This window comes from Danio rerio, chromosome 22 (genome assembly GCF_049306965.1).
Source record: "Danio rerio strain Tuebingen ecotype United States chromosome 22, GRCz12tu, whole genome shotgun sequence".
Classification (NCBI taxonomy): domain Eukaryota; kingdom Metazoa; phylum Chordata; class Actinopteri; order Cypriniformes; family Danionidae; genus Danio; species Danio rerio.
The window spans coordinates 15957572-15972500 of NC_133197.1; the positions used below are offsets into that span (position 1 = coordinate 15957572).

Consider the following 14929-nt stretch of genomic DNA (forward strand, 5'->3'; position numbering starts at 1 on the left):
AATCCTCACGTCTCAAGAGGTTTTTTTTTTTTTAGGTAGCTAAAATGAGTTTCCATTTAAGACAACTATATTAAGACCAGGATCAGGGTTCAGACTAAATTTAGACTCAAAGGGTAAATGTGACCATTCTTCAGAGATGGATTTCAAGGAAGCGAATCAACTTTGAGAAGCACTTGCAATATAATTAGGATTTAGGACAGATTTATTGTGTATTCTTTACCAGGATTTATTAATATCTTACTTTATTTTAACATACTTTAAAGTGCAATTTATTCTTGTGATGGCAGAGCTGAATAAAAATAAAAATAAAATTTCTATGGACATTAGACAAATCCAAAAAGAGGATTTATGATGGCTCGCAGCCACAGCATCACAACAGTCCAAAATCAGATTATGCAAAAGCCAGATTAAAACTCATCATGGCCCTCTTCCAATGGAAAACACACGAAACATAAGTTCCCTGAAAAAAAGCATGCTGATATTGTATAACACTACCTGCCCTTTCAGTTCTCTTATATTTCAGGTTGTGGATTGAGAAGAAACGTAAACAATGGTTTCTTTGAACGAAACTGGAGAAGCATCTCTCATACCACTTCCTTTCCATGTTGCCATTTAGGACTCATCAATATTCATGAGGACAGAAGTGTTCTTATCACCAGGAGCTTATCTCATCGAGAGAGACAGGAGCTGCTTTGTCAGTACAAATATACTAAATAAATGCTGTGCATCATATTTAAAAATAAAATATCATTCAAATATTGGTGACCAAGAATTGGTGCCGTGACCCTGGTTAGTGTTTTTGCAGGTTTTATTTCTTAAAGAGAGACCTGGGTATAAAGATATATGTATACCTAGATAAAAAGTAAACAATGCCTCTTTGTAAAATATGTAAAAAGAAAAAAATATTACACAATTTGGCCTTGGCGGGGGCTTTTATTTTCACTAATAAAATCTGGTTGAGCCCCACTCTACGAAATACTCAGACAATGCCACATTGTGTAGTTTTTTTACTTGTAAAATTCAACAGAACAACTCTTAAAAAAAAACACAAAGTGATCCATGTCAACATTAGCTTCCCCAATGAAAAAGAAGAGAAAAGACAATGCCTAATGACTTCAAGGCTTAGTAGTCGAGCACAGCTACTGAATGAGCATGCAGGTGGAGTTACATAAACCAACTTCTATAACATCAGTGTTTACATACAGACAGTCTAAACCAGGGGTGTGCAAACTTGGTCCTGGAGGGCCGGTGTCCTGCATATTTTAGTGCCAACTGCAATTAAACACACCTGAACAAGCTAATCAAGCTCTTTCTAGGCATACTAGAAACTTCCAGGGAGGACCCTCCAGGACCGAGTTTGGACACCCCTGCTCTATACGCTCTCAGATAGAGTTAAATTTAATTTAAAATATGATTCCCTGTTTTGCACATTGTTTGTGATGTGGATTGTAAATTTCATTCATAATGGTCTTAAAGATCCTAAAGTTAACTTGGCGAAATGATTTTTAGCCATTTAAGATCTTTTTTTAATGCCTATATTGAAGTAAATGTATGAACCCAGAAAAAAAAAAACTGTTTTACAAAGCAGGCTTATCAGAACAAAATACTGACCCACATTATAGCAGGCACCTGTGCTTTTCAAGTGCCATCTGAGCAATAAATCTGCCCGGACCGAGAGCGCCAGGAACAGGAAGAGAGTGTGGACGTCCAATGGCGTAATCAGCTCATGCAGTCACGGCGTTTCACAAGGGCCGCTGTGTACGTGGTGGGCTACATGAATGAATGCAGGGGAACAGGGCAAACGGGCACGCGAGCCAGTCGAGGATGGAGTTATTATGCCGCCACAACGCGGGGGATGTTCCAGTCAGTCAGCAGTCTGTCGCTCTCTGAGGGGGAGGCTGGAATGAGGACTCTGGCAAACATCCGACAAGACTCAGTATGAATTCTGCTGTCGATGCTGCGATGTGGGAGGACTGTTGGTTTGGACGGAAACAGCTGAGTGGCTCATTTGCAGAGCAGTGAGAGATTCTGCCCTGGGTGTGAATCCTTGAGACCGGCGAAAGTAATTAATAGAGGACAGAGGGATACTCACAGCATAAGCGCCGATCAGCACTGCGGCATTAGCCCTTTTGCGCTGGTCAAAGCTGGTGTAGTGCACAATCCTCTTTCTGGTCAGTGTAAACGACTGCAAAAAACAAAACAAATGCATTAGACTACATGCAAAGCAGCAGAATACTTTTCAAATTTAAAATTTATTCAACACTTAAAGTTGCATAATTCAACTTCCCAGTAGCTCCTGATTCTAGTATTATATAACAATATATAGGCCTGTCACAATAATCAATATATTGACTTATTGCACAACACATTGACATGACCTCAATCATTTTTGGTGATGCGATAAATATTGCCCATACAGCAACATTTTAGCTGATTGCTCTGTCTCTGCATCTCATCCAATCTCTATTGAAGATGTCAACGTTAGTATGGTTTAAAAAAAACAAAACAAAAAAAAAAACACTAGTCTTTACTATCTAACAACTGAAAATAGATCTGGTAGAGTATGTGGTCTGTTTTCTGTTTAGCATCCTGTGCTCTAAATTGACTTTGTTAAACATGTTATTTTTAAAATACATTTTAACATTCTGTTTCCTAATTATTAAAATTACTCTGATTAAATTAAATATTCTCGAGAATAAAATGTTATGTTTTTTTAAAAGAGTATACTTCTATTATGAATGCTATTGCATCATACTTGCGTTATAAAAAGGAGTGGCATAAATTTATTTTTAAAGGACAATAATATTGTTAAATCGCAATAAATAGTGGTGTAAAATATCGTAGAGCAAGATTTGAGTGACAGGCCTAAAGATACATTGTATAAGAAATAAACCATTAAAAAAAAAAAAAAAACACATGACTCACAACAGTAAACTGCCAAATTAAACATTTTAGTGTAGAATTAAATGAATTCAAAGCAAGTTTATTAAAACAAAATAAAATTTACAGAAACGGAATTAGCACAAAATTGCATTAATCATTAAATAGCATTTTAAAGAAATCATTCATTTGAAAAAAAAATTAATTTCTTTCAACTCTTATGCTGCATAAGAATAAATCATGCGTAATTGACACGTGGCGGTTTAATCGCTTCATTTGCACATCAAATTCACTTCACAATATGCGGATTCACACCATGGGTAGGGATTCAGTCTGCTCGGTGGCTTTGTTGCTAAATGGCTAACATTGATTTTACTGAGAGAGTAGCTGTGCTTTAGGAAGGTTGAAAAACAACGCATTGTCAGAGTGCACTAGACCTGGATGATGGAAGCTTTCAGTGGTACTTCCAACTGAGCAGAGCTAGGGCTGGGAGATTTGGCAAAACTGTAATCTCGATAATAGTTTTCCTTACAGAATGATAACAATATACATTTCGATACAAGTTGTTAACGCTTCCAGAATTAAAACAGTACCCCAACATTGACTGAAGCCACAAAAATAAGGGGGTCCAATAAATGCATAACATATTTTTGGCCGATTAATTTTCAACACACTTTTGGATTCCCATAGTTACACATTTCTGCCGTGTGATTGGCTCTTAATCAATATAAAGTAAAAAAAAAACAAAAAAAAAAAAAACAGTAGATGGCTGCATTCCAGCGGGAGCTGACCAGTATAGCTGGGTGGTTTTTGGTTTTGTTCTTCCCCCCCGCCCGTTAGCTGGAATGGTGGTAGAAAACGGGGCGGGGCGGGCAGCGGGACAACAAATGCTGAATATAAGCGGGAGAAGTTGGGTTCGGGTTAACAACTTGGCGGAAGCGGGATTCAAAATTTAGTCTCGCGCAGATCTCTAGACGAGAGCTTATTAATGCTATTGACATATATGACATTACATCATAATCCCACCCATGAAGTTGAGATTTTAGAGTTATTCACGTGTTAAGCACGTCAAACGCTCATTTCGAACGAATTGCATCGCAGGATGTCTATTCTTGTCTTCGCATTGACTTAACATGTAAATCACTCGCGCTTGATGCTTCATCCACATCTGCTGTGAACGCACCATTGCTCAAATGAAAATTTGGAACTTTATAAAAATTTTAATTTTAACTTAAACTACATTATCTATAATGTTTAATGATGTAAGCCATTTAAAGCAAATAGGTATTTGTTAAATTTACTAATTAAAAGTCATTTTTGTTTTAAATGTAAATTGTTAAAATTGTAAAGTATTATGGCTGATTGATAATGTAAACAAAATAACATTGCCTTCACTAGAGTATCATGTTGTAGAAAAACTCAAATAATATGTTACAGTCAGTTCTTTAAAATGCCATTTGACCAAAATCAAAACCTGCATAAAGCTTTTTGTTATGCAACTTGAAATAAAATAAAACACAAACTTAAGGAAACTGCATCAATTGTTAAACGTGTTGGTTTAATTCAATTAAAAATTTAAATATTGGTTAATATAAAACTCACTTCAAACCCATTTACTGTTAATATGACTGGTTAGATGTTTGGTAAACAGATTAAGAGACTGGCATCAGTATCAACCGACACTTGAAAATACCATTTCTCCACAACAAAAATAGCTTGAGGTGCTCTCTGAAAAACTCAACTCAATGCCTTTAAAGGGGATTTGGAGATGCTGTTTCAGCGTCTGCAGGTGAGCAAAAATGTGTGCGCAAAAGCGACAATGCGAAGCTGCTACAAGGCAACTCATGCGCAGACACACGCCAAAAACCTCATAATAATCTGATTCCAAGCTGAACTGAAAAGCCCTCAAAAGCATCTGTTCCTGTGTCGCTCCAAATGCCACGGAGCAAAAGATTTGGCTGGGGTGGGATAACAGTGAAATCAAACTGCCAGCACAACAAATGAGGATTCAAACTTGTCCACCTACAATCCGCCCCCAAAGAAAAAGACCTACATACCAAAAGCAAAACTGAGAAGAGGAATTTTCCAAAACTCTCGAAGCTTAGAGTTTAAAAGAAACGTAGGAATAGATTGATCTCAGGACAGTCTCTCCTTTAAATTTAAGTTACATTTTCCCCTATTGCCCATTTTATTTCAGTATTTGCTACTGTTAAAAGTAAAAATTGATGGCTAAGATTACATTGAACAAACTAATTTGGAAAGAGAAGATTTCTGGTCATCTTTTGGCAAAAAGTCTCAGAAACATGGCAGAATCCAGTCCAAAAAACTAAAAATACAATGTCAGTAAGTTTTAAAAGTGAAGATTTAGTGGTCAATCTCTTACGGCGATGTTTCTCAACCATGTTCCCGTAGGACCACTAGCTCTGCACATTTTCCATTTCTATTTAACCAAATACACCCGATTCAGATGATCAGCTCATTAGCAGAGACTGAAAGACTTGGGCTGTTTTTCAATAAGTGAAAATCGGAGGATGCGTAAAAGTCTTTGATTTAGAGGATTCAGACTTGAGTACAAAACTCGCTCGAGAAGTCCCAGAAGTCATTGCGGCTGAATAAAGGAGGTGGGAAGCACAGCATTTTTTATAGATTTATTATTAAACTTCGAAGATATAACTTGTTTATCTCAGGAGAGAGCCGAGAGCCGTGGAAACCCGTCTGATTGAGTGTTAACAAGTGTCGAGTCCAGTAAAGGAGCTCCACATGGAAACTATTGTTTTGCGTTTACCTTATAATTCAAATTGTTGCACTGTTCTCGCGGTCTCCCGAGTTCTTCCAAGGTAACTTGGCAAGACCGATCTCCACGAAAACAAAGTCCGTTGGAATTGAGAAACAGCCTTGTAATAGGTGTAACAGACCAAAGAAACATCAAAACATGCAGTGCTGGTGGTCCTTCAGGAACATGGTTAAGAAACGGTGTCGCGCACCGGATGCGCCGCTCAGCAATCCACCACGCAGCGACATGCTTTTTAGAATTCTAAGGCCCCGTTTACACTAATGTGTTTCAGTTTTAGTTTTAAAATGCATAAGTTTTGCTACGGTTACACCATCCGTCCACACTACGCTGGAGTTTGAGCACCGAAAACTTTTGGAAACGCTGAAGAGGCCTTTTCATTCTAAAACGCTGCTGCTCTGTCTCAGTGTGGATAGGGGAAAACGGAGACATCGGAGACATCTGAAAATGACCAGCCTAAATAAACTATGAGGGTTTGCACACCAGTGCCACAAGTCGGTGGCTGTACGCAGCACCCAGTTGCGACTCTGGACACTGTTTATATTTCAGCTGCATCTCAGAGCGTCATCCGAATAGTTTCATATTAAATAACATTTGAATGTGCGTGTCTGGTGTGTGATACTTCCAACTGTCATGTGTGCACCCTGTCGCATGGTTGGCCGAGGGGCGCATCTGGTGTGCAACCCCCTTTACGGTGTATTATAAAAAATAAGCCAATTCGTTTTTAGTATTAAAATCTAGAAATCATCCATTCTTAAAAAGCTACCAGAAACTAGTGAACCCTTATTTCTCAAAAACAAATCTATAAACAACACAATACAGAATGTTAAGTGATTTAGAAAGTGAACCATTAATTCGTTCGCTCAACATTGACATGAAACTATATTAAAACAGGGTTGAACCCGAATCTTTTTAAACCTAAAGATAAAGCATCGACTATTTTGGAAAGTGAAGATCTTATCCTTTCTCTAGCCATCAACAGATCATCTGTTCTCACAGTGAAACTAACAGAATTGAACAAGTTTCACCTTCTGGACAAATTGATAGGCAGCTTAACGTTCATAAAACAGCAACATCTACATGCAAGAGGCAGTTATGCGGGGAAGAAATTGCTATTGAATGAACAACTTAACTGGATAAAAAAAATAAATAAATAATCTCAAGAAGATTCTCTGCTTTAAAAACACTATCTTGAGATTGCATAAGTCCAGCAATGCTAGAAAGCCGATCTGATAATCACCAGATAATACTAGAACAGACACTAGCCAAGCTTCACTTCCTGCAGTTTGGTTCCCCCTCAGCCTACAACCGATCATGCAGGCCAAAAACCGATGAGGTTAGAAAAAAAAACAAAAAAACAAGTCATCTCTACAGCAACAACTTGTAAATTAAAAACAGGCGGGGGACATTCGCATGTGGTTGGATGGGTGTGGATGTAGTGGAAGTGGTTAGGAGGGAAACACACCATGCGTTTACTATAGGAGTTTACCTTTAATATTCCAAAACATGAACACATGAGAGAACTACACCTCGCCAGCTTTAGAAACACAGAACAAAACACAAGACATAATGGTTGATTATAATACCTTTCGATGGTTTCAGAAAGTAGAAACGTCAGCAGAACTTAATCACTACATGGACGCCATCAACTCCTTGCACACTTTAGGAATGGTCCTTTTCAGCTGACCAATCAATTTAAGTTAATCGAAAGCTAAAGTTTGAGTCGTATCTAGTTTATTTAATGCTCAAACCTCAACTTTTAAAGGTCCCGGTGTACATTATATTGCACAATATAAAAGTTTTTATTGCACATTTCAACAAAACCTAGTTAAGTCCCTGTCTATAGAGAAATAAAGATGACTTAAAGCACCTACTAGAGCCATTATTAATACATCTAGAAGATAATTGGGGAAAGTAATCCCTTAATACTTTGCAAATACAAATCTGTCACTTGTTGTTCAATTTGAGTGCAAAGACTCCCATATAAGGGAGCTGATTATGTAAATAGTGATGAAGGAAGCTCACTAGGTTTTGGAATGCAGTTTGTTTAATCTCAGAGGGCATGAAACCAAATATTAGCTCTTAAACGCTGTCCATAATAGTAATCAATTGGAAAAATCTCAAAGCTGACGGATTGGGGTGGAGGCAATGACCATCCCCATCACAACTGATACACGCAAAGCCGAATTCAGACATCTAATCCTCCTCCATAAATCCTTAGGACCAGCATGTACCACATGCCAAGCCAATGCCAGTGGCTCCTGCTAAAATCTGCGTAGATGGAAGGGAAAAAAAGATCACATCTAATCCCAACATTTGTTTTCATCTGATAGAGTGAAGGATCAGGCCTAAAAGATCAAGAACTGTGACATAACATGGCTTTCTCTGAAGCATCTAGATCAAAGTGCATTTCAGCAGATTTTTACTGGCTATCTTATGTTATGACAAGAGGGTAAAGAGAAAGATGTAGTGTAACCTTAGTTTACATTTGGTTAACTTTAAATCGTGTAACCATGAAGGTGACTAGGTTAGTACCCAAAGTGAATAAGATGCAACGAACTTAACCCCAGGTTACACTTAGAGAAGACTGTCCCTAAACAGCAATTGGATAAAAGAGAGTACTAAATGACTACTTACCAATTGGCCTGTCACAATAATCAATATAGCGACGTATGCAATACTTCAAGACGACCTCAAACATTTTTGCCTTTGCAATATATATTTACAAGTTCACAAATTACATTAAAGCCATTTTACAATAGCTATGTTTCCATCCAACTATTTTTATTCGCACTTTGGATATAAAAAAAATTATGCGCATAACTGAGTAGGATAAACGTTTTATTTGATAAGAAAAGATGTGCATAAACTACGATGGAAACACTTCAGCATGTGCATTAAAAAGGTAATGTGACTTTCTTATAGGAGATCATGTGATCATAAAAAAATGTGTGTGAATGGATAAACCAGCAGGATGAGCACATTATAAAACATCTGAAATGTTGTTTTGGTCATTCTAAAACACCGTAACCGTTTCAGCATTAGTGTTATTATATTATTAATGACCTCCAGAATCAAGAGCGCATGTGCTCCGCGTCTGACATCTTCAAACGCCACCGCGCGTTCACTGCGAGTCAGGATTGCCTTCTGAGGCGCAGTCGTTTATTAAATGAAGAAAAGATTGATGCAGCTTCTCCTACTGCAGCAAATTCAGTTTTTACTTTTGATATTTGGTGCCAGTTAATCAGGAAGAAGTGACGATTTTGTTCGCTTTGACTCGTTGGACGGAAACGAAGCTTTATAAAGCATATCTTTTATGCGATAATTTTGCGCATAAAATTCATTTGCATTTTTGGATGGAAACATAGCTAGTGACATTTACACTCTACCTCTCCGATGTCAAAGTTTCTAATTGGACATTAACCTAATAGGACATTTAATAGTGTATAAAATAACCTTTTTAACATCAAATTATAGAATCTAAATAACCTTAAGAGTGCCAAGTGTTTTAAAGTATTTATGGCTTTTTGCATTATTGGCATAAAATGATGTCAAAATGACAATAATATAGCTTATCGCTCAACAAAAATTTCATATTGTGACAGGCCTACTTGCTAAACCACTGGATTAGGACTTAAAGTTAAACAGTTCACTAAAAAATGAGCCTTTGCCCAGAAGCTAAACTTGCTAGTTGTTTAGTAGAATTTGTTTATCTGAAAGCATGGCCCTTGCCGATTGATAAAGCCCAAGTGAAAAGCAACTTTCACTTTGAAAATGAAAATGGGAAGACCATATAAAGGACACACTAAAATAATACATCTGGATTCAAATCAAAGCAAATTATCCCTTTAACTTTGAGAGCAAGATTTGAATTGAAGCACAACCAACATAAATGTTCATTACCACAAAAATGTTTCTCCAACTGATCTCTTCTTTACTTCAAAGACGACAAAAATACTGAGATTATGGTAAAGTTAAAATTAAGGTGAACGGGGACAATTTTCAGATTTAAAAATCAGAAACGCGTTAATATATTGGTGTATTATTTGCACTTTTGTGTATATTTGCGGTTTGTAAAGTAGCTCGAAGACAAGTTTACAAAGAAAAGCTTATTCTGCACCCAAACGTGCATATGATTCATCCTAAATAGCATTTGAAAATAGAATTAATGTCATAAATAAAGTTGCACGATATTGAAAAAAATCTAAAGTTGCGATATTTTGTTATTCTGCTATTTTACGATATGAATACAATTACACCAGATGACTAGAATATCTCTATTTGGAAAGAGTTTATAATTTCAGTTTGATTGATGGTTCTGTATGGAAGTGCATCTGCATAATATCTAATAAACAAATTCAAAGCACAGATAAATATATTAAATAAAAAGCTACAACTGAAACTATTTTGTCATTTTCTGAGTCTAACAGTAATTTAATACTAAAAACAATTAAAAAAATAATAATCCTTAAAGGTAAAATTTTGTATGCTTGAATGCTTTTAAAATCCTCATACAGTCAAAGGCCTCAAAAACACATGAAAATGTCAAATTATTTACAATACAATTTCAGTATTGCAAATTCTGCAATGTGACTACTGCCAATAATCACATTGCAATGCAGATGTTGAAACAATATATTGTGCAGCCCAAGTTTCAAATCACAGTATGTTGAAATGCATTTCAAAGTGACCCAGATGGTTTACCGTTTCTGGTAGAAATTCGAAGTGCAGATCCGTGCCATGCTCTTAACAGCTAATATTGGTCACAAAACATTGCACATTGGATATGAATTTGATTAGAACTACAAACATGATTAAAACTTAAACTACAAACATGGCAGACATGAGAAACCCAGGGGGTAAGGGGAGATGCTATGGTAATGAAGTGTTTGAATGACTGTTAACTATTATAATCTAACCTAACCAAAATTATTTACTTCACTTCACTTTCACCACATTACATTTAATCAGCGTCAACACGGTGATAATTCCGGAACGGGAGAATGACAGAATAACCATTATTATCCAGATTACATATGTATATGAAATATTTTTATCAGAAATGTGGATGATGTGGCAAGATGATTGACAGGGTATGTAACTAAACAACACTACAGTCCAATAATTAGGAAACATACAGTAGTTAACATTTAAAGTGGATCAAAATCTTTCATGAAAGTTGTCCTACAAAGATTTAATTAGGGGTTCAAGCGCGAAGTGCTGAAACCCTTTTGTTAAGATTTTTATAATTATTATTTTAAAATAATTTTCTGTAGAATTATGTATTGGTCAGACCAAACCGTAAAGCCTAGAGAGCTGAAAATTGGTCAAATATTAGCACACTACATCCTTGCCAAAAATAAGCCAAATTGGCCCAACAAAATAAACATTTACACAAAGTGTAAATTTTCTCTGCGATGCACCAGTTTTCTGCTTTATCATTTGATTTGTCCGAAACTTATTTTTGTGAACTAGTCCTAGGTTTTTCGCCTGATCAGAACCAAACAAGTTCCTATTCTTGTTTTAGGACAACTTTGAATCCACTTTAAATGTTGACTACTATATGTCCCAACATCCAAACTTGCATACTCTCCTGTTACAAACTCAAAACCACTTTTTCTTCATCAAAAAAGACATACTTTTAATATATACTATAAGTAGGCGAATTACGTAGCATTAGTGTTTTTTCCTACTCACCAAAATCAATTCAAAAGTATTTTTGAAACGATGAGATTTTTTTTCCTTATTTACAAACTCATTACATTCACTTCCTTTACAAGCTTCTCTGTGCAGAGCACTCATAATATAGACATACAGATAGGCATGGGCCAGTATAAGATTCTGACGGTGTGATGGCCTTGGATAGAAATATCCCGGTATTGTGCTCACTGCTCTATAATATATTCTTTTTAAATGTCTGGGTAAAAAAAAAACTAAAAAATTCCCCTCTGAACACAATATAATTTATTTTTTGAAATATTTATGATATTTTGGAACAGTAAACATGTCAGACTATATATGAATCATTGACTTCTGCTGTCATCATTTGTTTCAAAAACACATTTCTTTAAAATTTAAAATGGTATCTTTGAATATTTTTTCTGCTGGAGATACTGTTGTCCTAAAAAACAAAAACAAAAAAAAATGTAAACAAAAATAAAATCTTACCCATACCTTAGAAACAGTATTACAGAAATTTTGGCCAGTTTTAAACCTTGACTTTTTCAAACCGCGATATACCTTGAAAACCTTTTTTGTCCCCTGCCTACATACATATAAATATTATAAACGCAGGGACGATAGAAAAGCTGTAAAACATTATTTGTGGTAATCAGCTATGCACAGCAAATCTACTGGACCTGGAATATTCCTTCAACCTCTGTGAACTGCTGATCCTCACAGAGGCCCGAAGCCAAGAACAGCATGTAGTCCCAAGAGACACTCTTGGTCCACATTAAAACACTAGACAGGTGAGTCAAAGTCAAAAATAAAAGACAGCAGACACATGGCTAAAGTTGCACGTGACATACCCCATTGAGCTTGTGGTCAAAGTAGCTTTTATTTAAAATAAGCACACATGGTTTTACCTTACAGACACGGCAAAAAATGTGCTGATGACTACATAAAGTAAGGGCTGAATGAGAGCTTTTCTAGCTGTAGTTTAAATTCCCATCACAAACAAGGGAAAGTCAGCACAAAAGACAGCCCAAAATATCCACTGTAAGGGTGTGAGCGTAGATTCCATAGCTTTATTTAATTTGCTGTGGCATACTGCACATTCTTCAAGAGGAACAACAAATCGAGCAGGTCTTTCACTTACCTTCAGCTTTTTGTTGAGTTTACAGCAGTATCTGTACAGCATAGCAAGGTTGAGGGGTCCAAAATCAGCATAAAAGCTATAATAGAGAAAAAAAAAAACATTGAATAAAGAGAAAAGCATTCATTCACACAATATTGAGAGGCAGATTACAGCTTAGGCTAACAAGTCAATGCATATGTTAAACTAATTTCTTGCGTCTTTTGGATTATACTCTGTTAACCTTTATTTTGATGGTCCGTTTGTTGAATTTAAGATGCATTGCATCTACATGCCAACTAATTCTCAATAGATTTAAGTAGACTGTTAGGTTTGGGTTAGGGTTGTGGTGGGGGTTAGTGCAAGTTGACATGTACTTGCAAAGTTTCATTCAGTCAGTTAAATGTCTGTTAAAGGAGCAGTATCAACAGATATTACGCAGACAGTCTACTAATCCTCAAATGGACCATTAACACAAAGAGTTACTTTATATTCAATTCATGTCAAGTTTACTTGTATTGCTTCTTTTACAATAATTATATTTTCAAAGCAGCTTTACAAAAGGTGCCCATTATTGCATTACAATAATGCAATATTTTAGAAATATTATTAAACATGGTCTGGATACTAAAAATCATGTAGTCCATTTACATAGAAAATTAATGCAGTATAAATCTGACGACTCTTATTATGTCAAAAGAAATTGGAAATTAGAGTTAAACTCTATAATAGAGGATGAAATATGGGAAGAGATATGCATGAATTGTCATAAGGGTAGAAGCAGTCAAATGTTGAATGAGTTCGACTGGAAGATGAAGTTCTTCAGAGTTCCACTGATGGTCCCCAAATTCGATAGTTCTTTACAATTATTACAATGCTGGAGAGATTGTACAGAAGTGGGTTGCTATGTTCACATATTTTGGGAATGTCCCAAAATACAAGTGTATTGACTGGAGGTTAAAAGGAAGATTAAGAAAGTTTTAGGATATGACATACCAATGCACTAGTATTTTGTTTTACCCATTAACCAAAATATGTTATATTTCAGGAAACATTTATAATATTTTGGAACAGTAAACATGTCAGGCTAAATTATTTAATCATTGACTTCAGCCATCTTTATTAGTTTCAAGAACACAGATTTCCTTACATTACATGGAGAAAAACACTTTAGAAAAATAAATAAATAAATAAATTTACCATAGAAATGGTATATCATGAATTTTTGCGGTTTTAAAAACGGCTGTAAACCTTGAAACTGGTTATCCTTCCATGCCTACTGCAGATTTGCAAATCAGACAAATCAGACATTTTCCAACAGACCTGGGCATTAGTCAAAACATACTTGCTCTTTAAAATGCTGTCAGGTGCTTTAATGTAGTTATTGCCCTAATATTGGAGTTTATTTATTTATTTACTTTTCTTGTTTCTTTTTTTTTTAAATGTAATGTTTCTTTTTAAGCTATAGTTTATTATGTTTTATCTATTTGTTTTTTTTGTGAATGTAAACATTCTAAGTAAATGTTATGTGTATACTATGTTTATAAAAAAACACATTTAAAGATAAGTTAAAGTAGCAATCAAAAATAAGTTAAAGTTACAATAAAATATAAGTTATTATATACAGACATCAACCTGCAATCTTATAGCGTATAGGTGATGTCTATGTGTACATGTTTAATGAAGTGTGTTTGTGTATCAGGTGTATGTGTTATTATACAAAAATATGGTCTGATGTCTTTTTTTAGATATAAGCAACAACAAATAATTTTGTTATCAGTTTTCTACAAAAACGGAACATAATTCATTCCAGGAACTCCTCCTGCACCAGTGTTGTGTGTCAAAATATCTCTCAGAATGATGAGCAGCACATCAGTATTGTTTTTCACCCTCTTCTTCTTCCCACATCCGGAAATTCAAAATATATGATTGACAGTTCCATTATGGAATGCTTTAATAAAGGAAGAGTTCGATTAAAGAGTTACGTAACAGACTTTGGAACTGATTCCCGCCTGATGGGGGCTTTGGCTCGGAAAGATGAGCCGGGAGGGCGGATAACTTACTTTTCGTACACAAACTCCTCATCTGTGCTGAAGTAATGCGTATTTGCTGTGCTTTTCGGCTTGCTCCGTAAGGTTGCAAAATACAGTCGATCTGGGGGAAGAACAAAAATGTAAATTACACATCGTAGATGTAACAAACTGGTACAGTTATAAACTCTGAGAAGATGATAGTTTATCATCGGATTATTGACTTGGGATTAATCACCTGCAACAACAGTCCTATAATTTTTTGTCTATATATATATATATATATATATATATATATATATATATATATATATATATATATATATATATAAACACAAAACTATGTGGAAAGAAATTTTGTATGACTATAAAAGAAAAAAGGTTGATAGATAGATAGATAGATAGATAGATAGATAGATAGATAGATAGATA

The 14929-nt window shown here is 35.5% G+C and overlaps 1 protein-coding gene across 33 annotated transcripts in view; it reads right to left on the minus strand.

The window, feature by feature from the left end:
* Nucleotides 1–14929, minus strand: part of cdc14ab (cell division cycle 14Ab) — a 73897-nt gene that overhangs the window by 53270 nt on the left and 5698 nt on the right. For 26 of the 33 annotated variants that reach the window (XR_012397457.1, XR_012397454.1, XR_012397455.1 and 23 more), the window contains 3 exon segments: nt 14531–14621; nt 12492–12567; nt 2093–2185 (listed from right to left, as the gene is read on the minus strand). Coding sequence is in view for 12 of the 33 variants with exons in the window: in XM_073936655.1 (XP_073792756.1) it covers nt 2093–2185; nt 12492–12567; nt 14531–14621 (260 nt within the window). In the remaining 21 variants the exon portion in view is untranslated. 33 annotated transcript variants of the gene reach the window in all.